At 40.0% G+C, this 19,934-nt stretch overlaps 2 protein-coding genes across 2 annotated transcripts in view; one reads left to right on the forward strand and one right to left on the reverse strand.

Annotated features, from left to right (window-relative positions):
• Positions 1-19,934, reverse strand: part of LOC136885539 (uncharacterized) — a 392,796-nt gene that overhangs the window by 107,762 nt on the left and 265,100 nt on the right. The gene's annotated exons all lie outside the window — the stretch shown is intronic.
• On the forward strand, positions 5-19,820 carry LOC136885700 (tRNA pseudouridine(38/39) synthase). Its single transcript, XM_067158419.2, has 4 exons — positions 5-134; positions 6,372-7,222; positions 14,641-15,061; positions 19,522-19,820. Exons 2-4 carry the CDS (start codon positions 6,383-6,385, stop codon positions 19,578-19,580), a joined length of 1,320 nt encoding a protein of 439 aa, XP_067014520.2. The 5' UTR covers positions 5-134; positions 6,372-6,382; the 3' UTR covers positions 19,581-19,820.

Genomic DNA, 19,934 nt, shown 5'->3' on the forward strand with positions numbered 1-19,934 from the left:
TTAAGCTGTACACACCACGCATTGTGGAATAGATATGCGAGTGTTATTTCGGTTATAGGTAATATTAGTATAAATGACGATGCTATTAAGTTGATTGCAGCTTCTCTTGCGAAATTCTTGTTGGTAGACTTGAGGTTCGTAGATATTTACTTGGTTTCATCATCGTGGCATGTATTATTATGTTAACATTGTTGGTTGCTGTTTTCCATTAGTTCCTGCCCTGTTAAAATCGTGGATTCAAAAGTTTCATCGGTTGTGTTCTACACCTTTTGTATGTTCGATTCCATTATGGTATGAGCTAGAGCAATTTTGTTACTTTCATTGATCTGTCTTATCTTTGAGGTATGAGCGATGCTAGTAATATCGTTCCTTATTCAGCCAGTCCCTACTATAAATGGGGTGAAAATGTTGCTCATAGGGTCAGTGGGCGTAGCAGACTGACATGTAATATCAACTTCTGGCTCAGTGATGAAAGCAGCAGAAAGCTACCTCACTCGTCATTTCCCTAGTATGCCTCTTCAGTGATGCCTAGGCCATCTATGACAGCTAACGATGGAGCTGTTGAGGATCCAACCACCCTACGGGATGAAGACTTAACACACATACATGGACCATTCATAACCGGATTGACAACTCGTCATCAACGCTAGTTGGAATATTTTCCCCTGTCTGCCTAGAGATGTAAATATCTTTGATTCCAGGCATGCTGGCTCAAGTTGATTGAAGCAGTGCCTCGTCTACCCGCATGGCCAATGTCCGTGTTTGCACATATCTAGTCAGTAGAGTGAGTTTGGCAGTAACGGTATTACACATTTCGAGGTGGGCATGAAACATATAGAATAGGCTACGGGTTCAATCACTTATCTGCATTTCGAATAGCCACTGAGGTGGCAGATTCCCTATCAGTTGTTTACTTAGTCTTTTCTTAATTAATTTCAAATAATTTGGAAATTTATCGAACATATCTTTTGTAAATTATTCCATCACTAACTTCCCCAATTTGTCTGCTTGAATTCCAACTTTATATTATCCAAGCTACTTTCTCTGCATATCGGCCCGATAGCCCTTAATTTTTTAAGTCGTATCTTACAAATCGTCACCAGTGCGTAGTGGTAAACAATCGAAGATCCCAATGGGCTGTAAAATCATCTGGTGTCCCTCAAGGGTCTGTTCTAGGGCCCTTACTGTTCGTCTAGCATATTGACAAATCTTCAACACTTCAGTATTGCAACTACCATTTATATGCTGATGATATGCAGATATATAAACACACCACTACAAACAATTTACATGAAACAGTTCAGCATATTAATTCGGATATTGGAAGACCGCCTATGCTAAAAACAACCCCTTACTCCTAAATCCTCGTAAAACGCAAAGTATTATCATAGGAAACTCTAAATTATTACATGTAATAAGCAATATCAATTCTCCTCCTATCATAATCAATGACATTGCTGTACTGTACCTTAAAAATGTAACTAATCTTGGAATCTCCATCAGTGAGAATCAGACCTGGAATGAACACGTATCAAATGTATGTAGAAAGGTTCATGTAGCTCTATGTCCCCTGAAACGTCACAAGAATTCTTTTCCTCAAAAACTTAAATTAAAATCAGTATAATCCAAGCACTACTATTACCAATTTTAGACTGCTGTGATACGGTACTAGTCAATCTAAATGCTGAACAAGCTTTGAGACTTCAGCGAACACAAAACTCATGCATACGATATGCTTTCCAACTGCGGCATGACGCTCATGTTACACCATATTTAAAAACATTGGGATGGCTACGCATAAATGAATGAAGGAATTTTCAGCTAATGACACTTGTTTACCAAGTGGTCTCGACGAACACTCCTACTTACCTCTCTTCTAATTTTCGTTTCCTTTCCTCATTCCATGAAATTAGTACCCGTTCTGGTTCCCTATTTGAAATTCCACTAAGTCGAACGAATTCCTACAATAATTCCTTTTTAATTACTGCATTGAGATTCTGGAATATTCTCTCAACGGACATTCGGCACCTTATTTCGTCTCATAAATTCAAATCTGCGTACCGAAAGTTTTTCCTGAGAACGTAAAAGTGAGTTGTGTGAATCATTGTGTGTATGTTGTGTGAATGGGTTTTCTTCATTTTTTATTATTATTATTATTATTATTAGTAGTAGTAGTAGTAGTAGTAGTAGTAGTAGTAGTATTGTCACACTAATTGCTGTACTGATATGTAGGCCTAACTTAGTCTTAGAATTATCTGTCCGTAGTATTATTTCTTTTTAGAATTTCTATATCCTACTTTTTTGTTTACATTTTTAAATTTTACTGTTTATAGTGGTTAAGAGAAGGCCATGAGCCCTAACTTTGCCACAAATGTAAGTCAGGAATAAATAAATAAATAAAATATTCATATTGTGATCTTTCCTACTTTTAAAAACACCACTCGGCATTATTTGCCTACTAATGTAATTCCACACCATCTCTCCGATGGCAGCTTGGTACATACTGCCCATTTTCATACCAGGCAAATGCTGGGGCTGTATCTTAATGAAGGCCACATCTGGCCCTTTTCTGTCCCATTGTTGCCATATAAGACCTATCTGTGTCGGTGTAACAGAAAGCCAATTGTAAAAAAAAATACAGTCATTCATAATCCTGTAATTTATTTATTACTATATAGGTCTAACCTCTAGGTTGATGACCTAACAGACAGACAGGCCTACAATATGACATTGATCCTCAAAAATCCTAACCTCTGATTGCATTTCTTTACTCATACCATGTATAGTAATACTGACATGAAGAACTCCCGTCTTACTGGTTACAGGATCAGATAATGCTTCATCTAATTCATATAATTCTCAGAGTTCTATTTTTTAGAAGTGTAAGGCCCTTGGACCATATTCTGTTTGAGTTTACCTTTGGATAGGATAGTGTACTGCCCTACTCTCTCTAGTTCTAGGACGTTATTTAGATTCACCTGTTTGGTTTTGTTAGTATTTGTCCTGCGTTCCTAATCTTTTACCACCTATATTCATCTTTTATCTGTTTTGTCTCTCCCCGTCGTTTGTGTTTTATCCACGTTTCTTCTTATCCCACTGAAGATATGTCAAGCTGGCCCTTGGCAAGTGCTGATGTCTGCCTTCCCATTGCAGCTGGGAAGTAGAAATGAGCATGTCAGGGGCTGGGATTGATGAACACGTTTATGTAGAGATTGTCCTGTCTCTTCTCCTCATACTGACGTGGCGTTGTGTTTATCCTGTTCCATGTTTCTTTTCCCTACTTAAAAATACACATTCTTAATCTTCGTACAACACTTGCAGGCTGCTTGCCACAAGGACAAAGAGCACCTTAACCAATAGATATTATTTAACAAAAGATCTTTTGATACTTACGTGAAAACAGGGTAGTCTCAAAGTTGTAATGGTGTATATTGTAGGTGCGGGTTTCTGAAGATGGCTATCGACCCCTTTAATATGGTTGTCACAGTTAAGTGGAGAAGGTCAGTACTTAGTCCAAATCTTTTCATGCAGTCCATGAGTAGCTGGGGAATGGTCCCTCAAGCACTGATCCTGAAGCCAGTGATGCTTCTGGACTCAGGCTTGTATTTGTCTTCGTAGTACAGTATTGTGGTTTCATAGATTTGTCTCTTTTCAAGGTCGACCTTTCCAGGGTGGTTTCCACTTGTCTTAAATCGGACAGTCAGGTCGATTATGTGGCCTACTGATGTGTGAGGGTCGATGGCCGTCTGTTGCTCCCGTCCGTTGAGAGACCATGCACCTCCATATAGGTTGCGTAGCCTCTTAGCCTTAGACGATCGTCAGTCAGGAATCTGATGGTATTTGTGTGGGGGCAGTAGAATAACACTCACGGTATCCACGCCCCTGCTACAAAGCTCGATAGCTGCAGTCGCTTAACTGCGGCCGGTATCCAGTATTCGGGAGATAGTGGTTTCGAACACCACTGTCGGCAGCCCTGAAGATTGTTTTCCGTGGTTTCCCATTTTCACACCAGGCAAATGCTGGGGTTGTACCTTAATTAAGGCTATGACTGCTTTCTTCCCACTCTTAGGCATTCCCTATGCCATCGTCACCATAAAACGTATCTGTGATGGCGTGGCATAAATCAACTTGTAAAAAAATAGGTATCCCCTGCCGGGCGTAGGAGGTGACTAAAAGGGGTTCCAGGAGCTCTCAACTTGGGAGTGTGGGTTTGTGACCATGAGGCCCTTGGCTGAGTCCTGGGATTGCTTCTACTTACTTGTGCCAGGCTGCTCACTTTCATCTCTCCTATCCAACCTCCCTTGGTCAACTCTTGTTCTTTTCCGACGCTGATGGTATTAGAGTAGTCGAGGCCTAGGGAGTCTTTCATTGTCATTGTGGCCCTTGTCTTTCTTTGGCCGATACCTTCATATTTTGAAGTGTTGTATCCTTTCCATTTTTCTCTCGGATTAGTGTTAATAGAGGATGGTTGCCTAGTTGTACTTCCTCTTGAAACAATAATCACCACCACAACTCTCCTGCGATGGTATGATGGCAGTTTATCAAGTGGACAGGATCCCAGGACATGTGCAAGTGTTTCTATTTGTCTTTGCGAGCCTCGAGAGGCTATTGTCCTGAGTTCAGCGTACGATCGCTCTCCGTTCACTGCATTGCAAGTCCTTATTAGCTGGAATATGTTGGTTATAAAGGATTACTCCCTCTCCTTTATGAGGCTTATTACTCCTGTTCTCGAACACCTTGAGACATAGCTCTTGTCTTCCTTTTCTTGTGTCAAGCCAACCATGCTGCTTTGCCCAAATTCTTTCACAATCTGTAATACCTAATGATGTAAGACAGTTTGTTGCTTCTCTCACAGTCCTAAGACCAATTAATTACATTTACACATATTATGTCGGGACAGAGAGAACAAATTCAACTGTCACTGTATACATTATCAAAATTCATAATGTGAGAAATGATGTTTTTTTAAGTGCACTCATTTTCTATGCATATGTACGTCACAGCGTAGGGTCTAACTACTTCACTCATTCACACTCGTTACTGGAAATTGTTCAAATGAAATACTGAAGCCTGACGTAGCTGCTCGCTATGTCATTCAGCAGCGACTTTGTTCAGTGTCTCACTCAATAAAGCTCCATAATACTTAATAATATTATCAACAGATGGCAGAGCTATGTAATTATGGACACCCAATGGCTTACCCGCCTACAGCATCTAGATCACTTGTTCTCAAACTGTGGTAAGCATACCCCTAGGGGTACTTCTGAGACAGCCTTCAGGAAAGAATTAAGAAAAATTGAAATATGGAAATAAATAAGAAGAAAGATAATTATATAATTATATATATATATATATATATATATATATATATATATGGACCCACACTTCGATTGAATGTTTGTCAGACAATTCAGGCATACCTATCCCATTGAAATTTTGATGGTTCATAGTGTCCGAATTCCTGAATTAAGGTCCAAAATGTTTCTTCCGTACTTATAATTTGATATTGAGGCTAAAAATCTAACATTTTGTGAAATTTTCATACAAACAGTGCATTGCATTATACTTGATACAGACACAAACTCTTAAATTTCTTCTGGTGGGTTATAAATATGTATTTAACGTAATTTAACTACCTCATCTTATTTACGATGTGCATTTAAAAGAAGGCTTATAATCAATTAAAAATGCCTTAATAATTAGCCAGCTACTCATATTTTTTAAATCTATCATTTAGGGATTTATTGTGGGTCTACATTGAACTTTTGGTCATGAGTGAGGTATACAATCTTAAAATAGTCTGAGAACCTCTGATGTAGATGATGGCTGATAGGGGCAAGGAAAAGATAAACAGAGAAGCCTGTCTCATATAAGGAAAGAAAATACGGTAAGAACACGATTGGCAGGTAGGATGGAACTGGGAGTGAAGGAGTAATGAATGACGCAGATAGTGGGAGAGAGCGACGGACGAATCAGATGAGTTGTGAAGTTTGAGAACTGTGAAGTGTTTGACCTGCTAGTTTGTGCAATTGAGTGGTTAGTTCACACATCACAGGAGTGAAGCGTTTATTTTGAAGGACTCATTTGTGAGCTTCCCATCACTAGTACGTCAGAAATATGCAAAAAAAAAAAATATATATATATATTAATTAACATAATCAAGCAATGTAAAGTGTCAGTAATATGTTGAACTTCCCCCTGAAAAGAAGCTTTATGCCACTCTTGAACAAAGCAACAAATTTACAGTTTCTATAGTACACACAGGAACAGTTAAATAATCATACTTTACACCCACTAAATCACAAGCCTGTTGACCTGTTATTTAGAGTGAAAGAACAAAATGGCAAAAATAAGGCTGTTCTGTGTTTCAGGAGCTGATAGGATGGATGGGAATAAGAAAGAGAAGAAGAAGAAGTCAGTGTCTACTCGAGAAGAGTTGATGGCGCTGTCCAAGGAGGAGCTGATAGAGCAGGTGCTCAAACTGGAGGCCTACAACTTTCAGCTGAAGAACGTTCTCAACAAGCAGCTGTCCGGTGCTGGCGCTGACGCTGACCAGAAGGAGAAGGACAAGAAGCAGCGAGCGTTCGACTTCTCCAAGTGCACTCGGCGCCACGTGGCTCTGCGCTTGCTCTACTTAGGCTGGGACTACCACGGGCTCTCCGCCCAGGAGTGGACCCACCAAACCGTCGAGCACCGCCTGTTTGCCGCCCTCACCAAGTCCTGCCTCATCGAGAGTAGACAGACCAGCAACTATCACCGTTGTGGCCGCACCGACAAGGGAGTCAGCGCCTTTTGCCAAGTGATCTCGATAGACCTGCGTAGTTCCCTGACTCAGGAGCAGATAGACGCCGGAATGACTGCCGGGGAAATGCCGTACGCCAAGATCCTGAACCGCCTCCTGCCCGAGGACATGCGAGTCCTCTCGTGGAGGCCAGTTCCGTCAGACTTCAGTGCAAGGTTTGACTGTACATCGAGGACTTACAAGTACTTCTTCCCTCGGGGAAATCTGGACATAGCTCTGATGAACGAAGCCGTGCAGTACGTGGTCGGCACCCATGACTTCCGTAACCTGTGTAAACTAGATGTCAAGAATGGAGTGACCAACTATGTGCGGTCTGTAAGCAGTGCCGATGTCAGAGTGAGCTGTACTGACCCTGAAGGAGATCTGTCCTACGATATGTGTGAACTGACTTTGTCAGGAAAGGCATTCCTCTGGCACCAGGTAAGGTTTTCTCCTCTTTTATTCGGTACTAGCATGTTTAAGAATAAGAAAATTGTGCAGAAATGATGTGAAATGATACCTGAAATAGCAGAGAGGAGATATCCTTACAACGTGGTAAAGAACTCGGACAGCAGAAGTAATGTTTGTTGGGCTGATACCTCTGTAGTTACAATGGCACCAACTTGCCATGGCATTGAATCAGTTTCTATGGTGACGCAATACTCCCAGCCAGAGAAAAAAACTGCACAAGTCAAGCAACTGCCTGTGTTTGGAGTTTATGATTATGAAATGGGTGGAACAGACAGGATGGACAAAAATATCTCGTACTACAGTGTAGGTATACATGGAAAGAAATTATGGTGGTCGCTGGTCACATGGTTCCTGAACATTTCAGTTAAAAATTCTTCTAAAGTGGTACGGAAGTGATTTATCATGTCTGGAATTTAATCACCATATTGTGCAGACATATCTCATGTGCCTCGACAGGATTGATCCCCTCATAGTGCCTTACAATCAATGATGCTAGTATGGAAAGGAATGCTCCGGCACTGTTTGTACTAAATGCAGAAAATGCATTGTTGGTCTCTGTGTTCCATGTTTTGTTCTATTTCACACAGTATAAAGCACATAATTCTTGGATATTTATTTCTATTTAATCATTTATATTGTGGATGTGGCCAGGCATTAAAGTGTATGAGGGAGGAGTTGGAGAGTGTGAGGGAGATAATTAGGATTCTCTCAGAAGACAGGAAGGAAGGTAGACCTCCCTCAAACAATGTATAGGATACACTAGGTGTAAAAGAGGGATGGGAAGTAAAGGGCGGAATTGTAGAAGACAGGTGGTCTAATGTTCTAAGGGGAAGTAGATTGCAGGCTAAGAGCTCTATTCAATACAGGTATCTGTGAGAAATCGGTAGGAGTCACTGCAGGTAAAACAACAGAGGGAAGATGAAGAACTGGGAACTTTTGCTGACAAGTGTGGAAGTAGAAAGAATGGAAAAGCCAGGAAAGGGAAAAATAGAGCAAGAGGATAGGAAAAGTCAGGTGGAACAGGGTCATGGGAGGGATAAAAGGGAGCAGAAAGAGGCTTCTGCAGCTGTCAGAAAAGATAGGACTGGCCAGGAAGGGAGGGGATCAAATGAGGTGGGTAGGGTTGAGGCTCTGTTCATGGGGGATTCTATTGTTGGGCATGTGGGGAAAGTGTGCGGAGGAAAGGGAACCAGGATAGAATGTTATCCAGAAATTAGGTTGAGGCAAATGTTGAGGAAAGTAGAAGAGAGGGAGGAGGGGAAGGAGAAGGTGGTAGTGTTTCACGTTGGTACCAACAACGTAAGGCAAGCTGATGTAAGTACCAACATAGTTGGAGATGTGTGGGATCTGGTAAGTGCAGCACGGGTGAAGTTTAAGAAAGCAGAGATTGTTATTAGTAGAATACTGTGTAGGAGGGATGCTGACTGGAAGGTGATTGGGGATTTAAATGAGACTGGAGTGGGTAAGTGGAAAACTGGAAGCGAGATTTCTAGATCTTAATGGGTGGGCAGGAGATAGGGATCTGCGCTCGGATGGCCTTCATTTAAACCGCAGTGGTACGTATAAGTTAGGAAATTTGTTTGAAAGGGTAATAGGGAGGTACATTCAGGCAAACGGGATGGTCTAGGGAGCGGTGATAAGGATACAAGGATCTGGAAGTCAAGTAGGGAAGACATAAAAATGTTAGTGTTGAAAGGAATAGAATTAAGTAACTTAATAGATACAGTAGAACATTGATAATTCGAAATCGGCTAATTCAAAATTTGGACAATGTCTGTCCCATTACCAAAATTCAGACTTTTAATTCAAAACTGCTTTTACATTTAATATAATAGTATTTTTCATAGTAATTTTAATTCAAAATTTCTCTGCGTCATGAAAGAACACGTCTTCCAGATCCTGCAGGGGTAGCTTTCCGCACTTTCACTCACTTCGGTGTGTCTACAGTGTGTTTCGTATTTGCTAAGTTGGAGTGAAATTGTAATTCTTATGTACAGGTATTCAGTGTTTTAAGGACTGCCACAATGTCACGTAGCAGGCAGTGTGCAGAGAAGCAGAATCCTCGAACACTGGCGATGCCGATAGTTGGCAAAAAGGGTGGCTCATATAATCAATTCGTACGCACCAAACATTATTGTCAGTGCAGATGAAACTGAATTTTGCTTTTTAATACCAAACCCAAATGGACTTACAGTTTTAAAGGAGGGAAGTGCCAGCCGGGAAATCGTACAAGGGTGGGGGTCATTGCGTTGTGTTGCAATGCACACGGAAGCGAGAGACTTCCTTCCCTCATCATAGGAAAGTTTAATAAACCACGATGTTTTTTAATGTCTTTTGAAAGGTTTAAACAGTGAATCAAGGTTAAATGCATGCAGTAATTGGTCTTAGAATATTTTGTGACACCGCAAGGGTTGGCATTTCTGAATTACGAGTTGACAGTTAATTCGAATTCACGAGTTTTAGTGTATATACTTACCAGATATTGTAATAGGAGTTGAGTCATGGCTGAAAAATTATATAATTTTCTCACGGAACTGTAGTGTGTATCATACAGATAGGACAGGAATGGTAGGAGGGGGAGTATTCATTCTGGTGAAAGAAGAATTTGTAAGCTACGAAAAAGTTAAGATGACAAACATGAAATTCTTGGTGTAAGGCTCATTTCTAAAAATAGGCAACTTGATGTCTTTGGAGTGTACAGACCGAGAAAGGGTAGCGTTGATGCTGATTCAGAATTATTTGATAAGATACACTTATCAAATAGCTATGTGGGAAATTATATGGAAAGAAACATGATTGTAGCAGGAGATCTCAATTTACCAAATGTCAGTTGGGAAGGAAATGCGAACGATGGGAAACACAACCAACAAATGGCAAATAAGTTAATATGGGAAGGACAGCTGATTGAGAAAGTGATGGAACCAACTAGAGGGAAGAATATTCTGGACTTGGTGCTGGTAAAACCAGATGAGCTCTAAGAAGGAACCAAAGTAATGGAGTGTATTAGTGATCATGAAGCTGTTTTTGTTGTAGTTAAAAATAAATGTGATAGAAAGGAAGGTGTTAAAATTAGGACTGTTAGGCAGTACCATATGGCTGATAAAGCAGGCATATGCAAGTTTTTAAAAAGTATTTATGATCGGTGGAAAACTGTAAATAAAAATGTAAACAGACTCTGGGATGGGTTTAAAGCAATTGTTGAGGAATGTAAAAACAGGTTTGTACCTTTAAAGGTGGTAAGGAATGGTAAAGATGCACTGTATTTTCACAGAGAAATAAACAGACTAAGAAGGAGGTGCAGGTTGGAAAGTAATAGAGTTAGAAATGGCTGTGGAAGTAAGGAGAAATTGAAGGAACTTACTAGGAAATTGAATCTAGCAAAGAAGTCAGCTAAGGATATCATAATGGCAAGCATAATAATTGGCATTCATACAAATTTTAGTGAAGAATGGAAGGGAATGAATACGTACTTGTCATTATGGACTGATGACCACCCAGTTTTACACGTTAAGATAATCATGACAAGAACCGTCGCCAGTTAACACAGTTAAACAATATGTCCATTAGCAATGCTCGGCATTGATATGGATGAAGTGGCAAAAGTCTTAATTCATGAATTATGTTATCATAGTCGGTACGGTACAACTGTACAAGACGTAAATGATTGGAACTTGTATTCTCTATTACTTTTGTTATGTAATACATTTTTATATGGACCAGTAATATAGATATTTTTTTTAAAATGTTGGCGTCTTCCCCTAAACTACCGTTTCACCCAGTGTGAATAAACATTATTTAATAACCTAGATTGTAGTAGCTCATTCCAAGACTTTACATACCGATTTTCACTCAATTCTGTTCACCCATTTTCTCATAGTTTGGTGTTGATACGGACTTAGCTACAAAAATCAAAATTCATCAATATCTCTTTTATCATAGCTGTAGGGTAAAAATGTACAAAACACAAATGATAGGAAATATAATTACCTATAACATTAATTATTTAGTATGTATTTGTAGGACCATTAATAACAGAAATATTTGAGATTTAAATTTAAGGCTTTTCCCCTACTACCATTTCACTCAGAGTGAATAAAATTTATAGCCTAGATTGTAGCGCTTCATTCGCCGCCTTTACGTACCGATTTTCAGTAAATTCTCTTCAGCCATTTTCTCGTAATTCCAGTATGTATATACAAACAGAGAGAAATGACAGAAAATGAAAAAGTGCATTTCCTCGTAATTGTAGACGCAACCGATACACACATACCATCCTTTTTAAATTCTGAGCAATATACAGACAAAACTCTTACTTTATATATAGATAGATTCTTCATAAATTACTATCTTCTGTCTATTTTAGTGTATTTTCTTCATAATTTATCAAGACCAGGGCATATTGAAGAAATACTGTACAGACTTAAATGCCAACACATCCTCCTAGCGTGATCACGTGAACATGGCACCTGCCAATGAAATCCTGAAAATTATGAGCGTAATTTTACATAGTTATGTTCTACTATGGGTTACAATTAATTTATGTGAATTTCAAAGAAAACACATTCTTTGAAAATAACAAAACCGCAAAGTTTGAAAGTGTCGTAGTGTGTGCCGGATGTATCCCCAACATGATTGTATTGAGTCGTCGGCTGCAACTCAGCACTCGCAATGTTTCATGTGACTCACTAGCCCCATCCTGGCATGAAACATACCTCCACACAAATCACAGGGAATGGCTGGACTTAACAGAACTTTCGTGTTTGTTGTTTAGCGACGTTCCTCTTCAAACACTGTACTCATGTAGAAACAGTGTGGCGCCAGAGTATCCCAGCGTATCCCACGATTGAATTTTTATTCCAGCTCTTTATGCCTTAGCTGATCCTTGAAACGCCTCAAAGGGGCTCCATGAAGCCTTGTGCTAGAGCAGAGTTGACAAGGAACTTTGAATTCACTCATGTGACGGACGTGCCCTGTCCATCCGAGATGGTAGCTTCAATGCTTATACCACGCGCTTTCTCAAGAACTGCGAGGCTGATGACGTGCTCCTCCCATTTGATGTTCAAGATGGATCTAAGTTTTTGCAGATGGAAGCGCTCTAGCTTTTTGATATCCTGACGGTAGAGGGTCCACGTTTCACAACCACAAAGCGGTGTTGATATGTCAACAGCATGGTACAGCACGATCTTGGTATGCACATGATGGGATAAACGTCAAAATGCTGAATAGACAGCACCAATTAAGTACAAAAGGAGAATTCACAGATTGATTAGCCAGACCAAAAGTCTTGTCTCTAGCTGCACCTAAGTTGGCAGCCTTGTGTAACATGTTACGAACCCATGCGAGCTGCACCATGTTGGATTCCTAGCATCTATTTTGCACTCCTGTCAGTAAAGTTTTACCCTTCATTCTTTGAAGCAGTCTTTGGTATGTTCATTTACCTTTCCAATCTCCATATAAATCGGAGCCTTTGAGATGTCGGTGTGGCAGAAAATGGACAAGATCAGTTGAACTGGTAAAAGTGACTGTGTCACTACATTTATTTATAAATCTGAATTAGAAAGGAACAAGAGGTATACTAATATACATCAAAGGCAAGAAGGTAGCAGGATTGTGGGACACAGTAGGAAAATCAGAGTGACAGTTCAGTACGACCAGAGGAAGCTATGTAAAGGAGAGAGATGGTCAAACACTGCTGTCTGATCGGTCTCGGTTCTCCTTGATCATGTGTTATCCTTGTCCTACATTAACAATGCCTCCACAGCAACTACGAATATCTGCCGCCCTGAAGAAGCTAGTATTGATCTGTCATGTTCTCACATTTTATTTTGCTTAGCCTTTGTGCTTGTTCCTTCTTCCCTGAAAATATTGTGAACGGTTATCACACACATAAATATATATCTATAAAATAAGAGTTTTGTCTGTACATTGCTCAGAATGTAAAAAAGAATGGTATTTCTGTATCGGCCATGTCCACAGTAACAAGGATATGCACTTTTCAATTTCTATCTGTCTGTATGTAGGCACATCACGACAAAACGGCTAAAGAGAATTTAATGAAAATTGGTGCGTATAAGTCGGGGAATAAGTCGCTACAATCTAGGCCGTAAATGATTTCATTCACGCCGAGTGAAATGGTAGTTTAGGGGAAGGCGTAAAATTTAATTCTCAAATGTTTTGTTATTGGTGGTACTATCGATAAATACTACATTACTGTAGTATTAAATTTCTGATCATTTATGTCTTATACATTAGAAACTACAGTTTAGACTATAAATAATTTTATCCACCATGGTTGAAGTAATTTTTAATTACTTGTGTTATTGGTTCTATCGAAAAGTACTATATAAAGTAAGTCATAGTGAATACAATTTCTGATCAGTTATGTCTTATTCTGTTTTACTGTACCGACTATGATAAGATTGGTGGTGCTGGTGATTATTGTTTTAAGAGGAAGTACAACTATGCAACCATCCTCCATATAACACTAATCAGAGAAAAAATATGGAAGGGGTCCAACACTTCAAAAGAAAGGATTCACTTTCCATTAGATGCCCGAATATCACAGAGTCGGAAGAAATCTAAATCTGAAGGCCTATAATATAGAAAGCTCATAAAACTAATCAATAACATTACATTGACCATTGTCTTCTGCTGCCACTCATCTCCAATAGTTGGGATTACTGTTGCGTACCGAGTATAACAGCCTGCCTGAATATTGGTGGGAAGTAGCTGGGGAGTTAGATAACTTTCTTCTTTAGCATGCCATTCCTCTGGTTCATAAATTTTCTGATATTACTGGTACGTAACACACTGGTTCATCATAGCATTCCAGCTAGTACCTACTCTGAGGCGCTGATGGGAATAAGCACCTTGCACACTTAACGGAATAATGGCAGAGGAGTGTTCATGGCTGTCTGCAACCTGGTAATTCGGGTTCTAGAGCTTTGGACTGTTAGATTGGCAGTGTAGTACTGTTCGTTAAAAGCGAGAAAATGTGCAGTTTTTCATTTGATCGAATATTTTATATGATAGCATTGCTTTTAATTGCGACCTTCCTACTGACGTCATTGTAATGACCAATGTTGGTTTCAGTTGTGAAAAACCACAAAGTGAGTATTTCTGAGGATGTAAGAAGGCAGGTGGAGAGTGAGTGTCTGCCATTACACTGAAAATTCCCTAAGCCAGTCTTCACATGAGAAAAGATGTATGGTGACTCCCCATCGCGTTTCTGGGGAAACGTTAAGAGCTGTGCAATTTAATACAATCTTACAACATGTACACTACCTAACCTAGAATTCTGTAGCAAAGCACAGGTACATCAGCTACTAGGGCCTATTATTGAAACTCGTTTGTACACTATCAGTAATATTCATATGTCTTGTGATCAGGTGCGGTGTATTATGGGCATCCTGCTGCTAGTGGGTGGTGGATACGAGCACCCAGATGTCGTGAAGGAGCTCCTGGAAGTAGAGGAACGACCTCACAAGCCGCAGTACAACCTGGCCAGCGAACTACCCCTTAACCTTTTCCACTGCGACTACGAGGGGTCGTCACGGGCGGAGGTGGTGGACGAGGAGGCCCAGCGGGAAGTGGTCCAGACGCTTCAACGGAAGTGGGCCGAGCACGCGGTCCGGGCCAGGATGGTGCGCTCCATGCTGTCCGACCTGCCCGCTGCGACTGCCCAGAGCAACTGGCTGCTGCAAGGAGTGAAGCCCAAGCTGTACTGTCCTCTGCTACTCAGACCAACGTGCGACAGTGTCGAGGGCCGCATCCAGCACTTCGCTAAGAAGAGGAGAATCGAAATGTCGGGTATGTTCACCTTTCCCCTCAGACCGGGCGAGAGGCTGTGAGCTTGCATCCGGGAGATAGTGTTTTCGAATCCCACTGTCGGCAGCCCTGAAGATGGTTTTCCATGGCTTCCCATTTTCACACCAGGCAAATGCTGGGGCTGTACCTTAATTAAGGCCACGGCCGCTTCCTTCCAACTGCTAGGTTTTTCCTATCCCATTGTCGCTGTAAGACCTAGGTCTATCTGTGTCGGTGCGACGTAACGCAACTAGCAAAAAATATATATATATAGCTTTCCCCTCAGATCCATATAAATCAGCCTGCGCTGGCGACTGATCATCCATTGCTTTTTTTGCTGCGGTCACCGTGTCCTCCACTATTTAAAGCTTTGCAGTCCTGAAGGCTAAGGCAGGCTCAATAACGCTTCAGTCATGAGCTGAAGAAAAGCCAATCAGCGAGCGCCCACCACAGACTGCACTATATGATGAAGTGGATATGTGACACTGCTCCATTCCACTGTGAGCTTCACAGCCATCCAAGTCAATCGTAACCCTCGAAAATGCCAAGTACAATCTTCGCTGAAACGTCGGGTCCATCACGTGCTCCTGGACCACACGACCTACAGACATGGTTCATAACGCCAACTATGAAAGCCTCAACTGCTGTAGGAATTTCCTTGCCTCGTGACCATGGAAAGTTACCCTCCTTTCACTGGCACACTCAGAGAGACTATGATATTCCCCTTCTTCTAGTACCAGGCCTAGGATCTTTCTGAGAATTCTTCCAGCTTTTCTTGTTAGTGAGAGACACTCCATGCAAGGAAGTAACAAATGTGATACGGGCCCCCTCACAGAAATGTGAAACCTATGAATAACTAATATGAATATCATTACAGCAAGTAGAACTAACTCAATATATTGTCAAATTGTATGAACAAAGCGATTATTGTGAGAGACTGTCTCCTTGGTTTCATGGCTAAGCTGTAAAGAAGTAAGTATAAGTCGAAACATGTCCTGTAAGTTTTAATTTTATTCAATTTTGCCTGAGGCATTAATAAAGTATCGATTAGGTGGTTATTTATACTTACTTCTTGATTAAACATCGATACGGTCATGAAATGGACAACTTGTAATGGCTAAGCTGTTGCGAGAGACGGCAAGCCATGTTCACAGCTGTGCTGTGTGACTGATGTTAGATTCTACTGAATGGCAGTTCCTCTACATACAAATTGTAAAAACAGACTATTTTATTTGATCTGATCTTATGACCGGAGTGACATTAGACTAGATATATTTTATTTTTGTGTTTTTACAAGCAGTATGTGGGCTCCGCAGGCCTTAGCACTACTCCCTTGACTTCACGACATACAGGGCATCTTAGTGTACTGTAGTGTAGTGTTTCACCTTCCTCTCTTGTCACTGGTGTCTTGAGTCAGTCGATAGGCCAGTTCCAGAGAGCTGTTTTCTCTGATCAATTAAACAAAATTCTCCTCTGCAAAGGATCAAAACTGCTAATTAACTGCAGAGCTGCATTATAACTTATACAGTAGAACCTTGATATCTCTAATCATTTCAGGAGCTGAATTTAATTTCGAGTTATTGAAATTTTGGGATACAGGTAACCATTTTTGAGCCTGTATAGCACATAATTGAATCATATGTATCTATAGGCTTACATTATTTTTAACAGTATTTAAAAATACACAAACTCCCTTTTGCGGCATCACTTTAATTATAACCCTTCTTATAGTCATTTTTTAGAAGACAGGGTAGAGTTCACACAGTAGAGAAACTGTTACCTCTGTTAATACCTTTCGAAAAAAAAAATCTGTTAGTCTCTTCTATTTGTTACTGTTAACCTTTCTTTCCTTCACATTGGAACTTCTTGTCAACACCATGCAGCCGAGGTTCGTAAATGGAGCTTGTCGTCTGCGTCTTCGGGGGTTGCTTTCGTATGTGACCGGCAATTAATTCACACCCGACAAAGAGCGAGGCTTTGCCGATTTTCTGATCACTAGAAGTTTGTTTACCGAGCTTGATATCTGCAGTCGCTTAAGAGCAGCCAGTATCCAGTATTTGGGAGATAGTGGGTTCGAACCCCACTGTCGGCAGCCCTGAAGATGGTTTTCCGTGGTTTCCCATTTTCACACCAGGCAAATGCTGGGGCTGTACCGTAATTAAAGCCACGGCCGCTTCCTTCCCAGTCCTAGCCCCTTCCTCTCCCATCGTCACCATTAGACCTATCTGTGTCAGTGTGACGTAAAGCCAATACCAATAGCAAAAGAAGTTTGTTTTTCAGTTCCCAGCATCACTGTAACCCTTTCTTTGCTTGTTAACTGTTCCTCACAAACCACAAATGCTGTATTGCTCAGTTAATTTTGCACAAAATTCGAGTTACAGAGTGTTTTTTGCTTCAAGGGAGGAAATGTTTGCATTGAGAAATTGAGAAATTTGTGAAACTGAATTTCAAGTAACAGAGAAATACACGTGAAGAATAGGATAAACGGCTGGGAAATTTAAGTTACTTAGAGATACTGAAAATTCAAGTAAAGGAGGTTTGAGATATCGAGGCTTGACTGTAATTCTATTTTTTGTCCCATATTGGCATCAACTCAACTAAGGGTAGGTTGAAGGAAGAATTCCACCTTCCAATACTTGTTTGTATTTTGCTGCTAGTCTATGTAATTATAAAACATATTCCAGCTTAAAGTTTAGTTACATTATTTTAAAAATTATATATTTCGTTCCTATCAGCTAAAAAAATATGATACAAAAGTTGGCATAAATGAAATAAAAACACTTATGATGATGATAACGATGACATGAAATATTCCTTTATGTTGACATAGAACACTCAACAAGTCAATGTTCAAGTCTGAGATACAAACGCTCAGTCAGCTGACGACGTAAGGAAAGAAGTGAACATAGCGGAACCGGCCGGGAAACTCCCTTCAACATCTTACAACTGTATTCCAAAAACTTAACCTCATCTTAAGGAGTTTCCCCCCGATCATCATGTTTTGAATTTTACATTTTAAAAATTTTAAACCATCCTCAAGATATTTAAAGTACATACGTCTCCAGCATTTTGAAGAAAGATCATCTCAACTTGAAGGAACATTATCATCATAAGTGTTTGTATTTCATTCATGCCAATTTTTGTATCCTTTTTTAGCTCAAGATCTTCCACAATACGAGAAAAAGATGTAGTTTTTTAAAATAATGTAACTAGATTTTAAGTCAGAATATGTTTTATATTATTATTAACTTCATTGGCCACATTGGAGCACTTGAGTCCTCCATGTACATTTTTTCTTTGAAGGTTGTACTGTTTGATTCTTATTATCTGTCCAGCACTTCTTCATTCGTTCTGATCGCAGTGTTCTTTCATCTGAAATCTCCACAGGCCTTCTGTGCATCATTTCAGTTGAAAATTTGTGATTCTTAAGAAGGGTGGTAATTTTATTCTTGTTCTCTGAATGTGTAATTTCGAGTCCGACTGTTTTGAGATCCTCTTGAATTTCTTTGATCCAATGCCCTCCTGTCTTCTTTCCCAGATTTCTCACCACTAGTTGTCATAAAATGCTGTTTTCTGGTAATCGTAAGATGTGAAAGAAATAAGAAATTCTTTCTTCTTCATCATGCTGCTAACTGGGTCAATCTCTTGATAGACAGTTTCATTGGGGAGGATTCTCTAGACTCCTTCAACCTGGTACTTTCTATTTATGCAAGTTCTGATAATTCTTCTTTCAGTTTTGAGGAGCTGATCAGCTCTTCTTTCATTTCTAATTTGGAACAAGGTTTCACAAGCGTAAGTGACTTCAGGCAAAGTTACAGTTTTGTAGTGTTGGATCTTAGTGTCGATTGACAAGCTTTTCTTGTTATAAGTCGACCAGGTTAGAAATTGTGCTTTTTTTCCTTTTGTTGGTTCTATTTATCCATGTTGCTTTCTCGCTTAAGTTGTGCATAATGATTTCTCCAAGGTATTTAAATTGTCAAAGGGTTTCATTGGCATGATCTCAGTTTTCTCAAAGGATATTTGTAATCCTATTTTAAAGCAATTTTCTGGAGACTGGCGATCTGAGAACGGACTTCTTCCATGTCAAGGGCTAAGAGATAAATCATCTCCAAACCCTAGGCAGTTTGTCCTTATTGAGGGTTTTGCTCCAATTTTGATTTTAGGTGGGTTTTCTTTTTGCCAAATTTTCATAGCCTAGCAATAAAAAGTAAGTGTTGGAAGGTGGGGTTCTTCCTTTAACCTAACCTTAGTTGAACTCCATTATGTTATCCGTTCGCCTAACTGTACTTTTATAATTTTATTTATGCAGATGTTTGTTTTGGTTTCCATTTAGTTTGTTACAAAGGAGCGCCGATCATGTTCTTTATCACTTCCACCTCTCCAAATAATATTTCTCTCTGTTGACTTTGTTTTGATGGGAGTACTTTCAAGCTACAGTGGTAATACCTGTCTGTGTGTTCCAGATGACTCTGCAGGCGATGCGGATACGAAGACCTTGGAGGCGGAAGAAGGGGACGAATGACTAAACTGCCAAGAAGAGGTTTATGGAACTAAACCATTGTAAGGATTCTCAGAAGGAAGCACTTCCATCTTTCAAACTGGAATACTGGCAGCAGAAGGTACTTGCTACAGCTGCTGGCAAGATATGCAACACCACTTTATTTCTTGCGCCTGGAAGTATTGAAGATGTTCAGCTTTACGCAACCCTTACGACTGACAGCGACTGCCTCAGCCTACCTGCAGGGGGTTTACTCGAAGAAGCTCAGACAATTTTTTTTTTTTTTTTTTTTTTTTTTTTACAACTAAAATATTTTTAAAAAATCATGTTGTAGAAAGTGGTTTCCAATAACAGGAATATCACACATTGTTATGTTTG

Source organism: Anabrus simplex, chromosome 14 (genome assembly GCF_040414725.1).
Source record: "Anabrus simplex isolate iqAnaSimp1 chromosome 14, ASM4041472v1, whole genome shotgun sequence".
Lineage (NCBI taxonomy): Eukaryota > Metazoa > Arthropoda > Insecta > Orthoptera > Tettigoniidae > Anabrus > Anabrus simplex.

Coding starts and splice junctions, on each gene's coding strand:
- LOC136885700 (XM_067158419.2), top strand. CDS start 6,383: ATGGATGGGAATAAGAAAGAGAAGAAGAAGAAGTCAGTGTCTACTCGA. Junction 7,223..14,640: donor AGGCATTCCTCTGGCACCAG/GTAAGGTTTTCT, acceptor TCTTGTGATCAG/GTGCGGTGTATTATGGGCAT. Junction 15,062..19,521: donor GAGGAGAATCGAAATGTCGG/GTATGTTCACCT, acceptor TGTGTGTTCCAG/ATGACTCTGCAGGCGATGCG.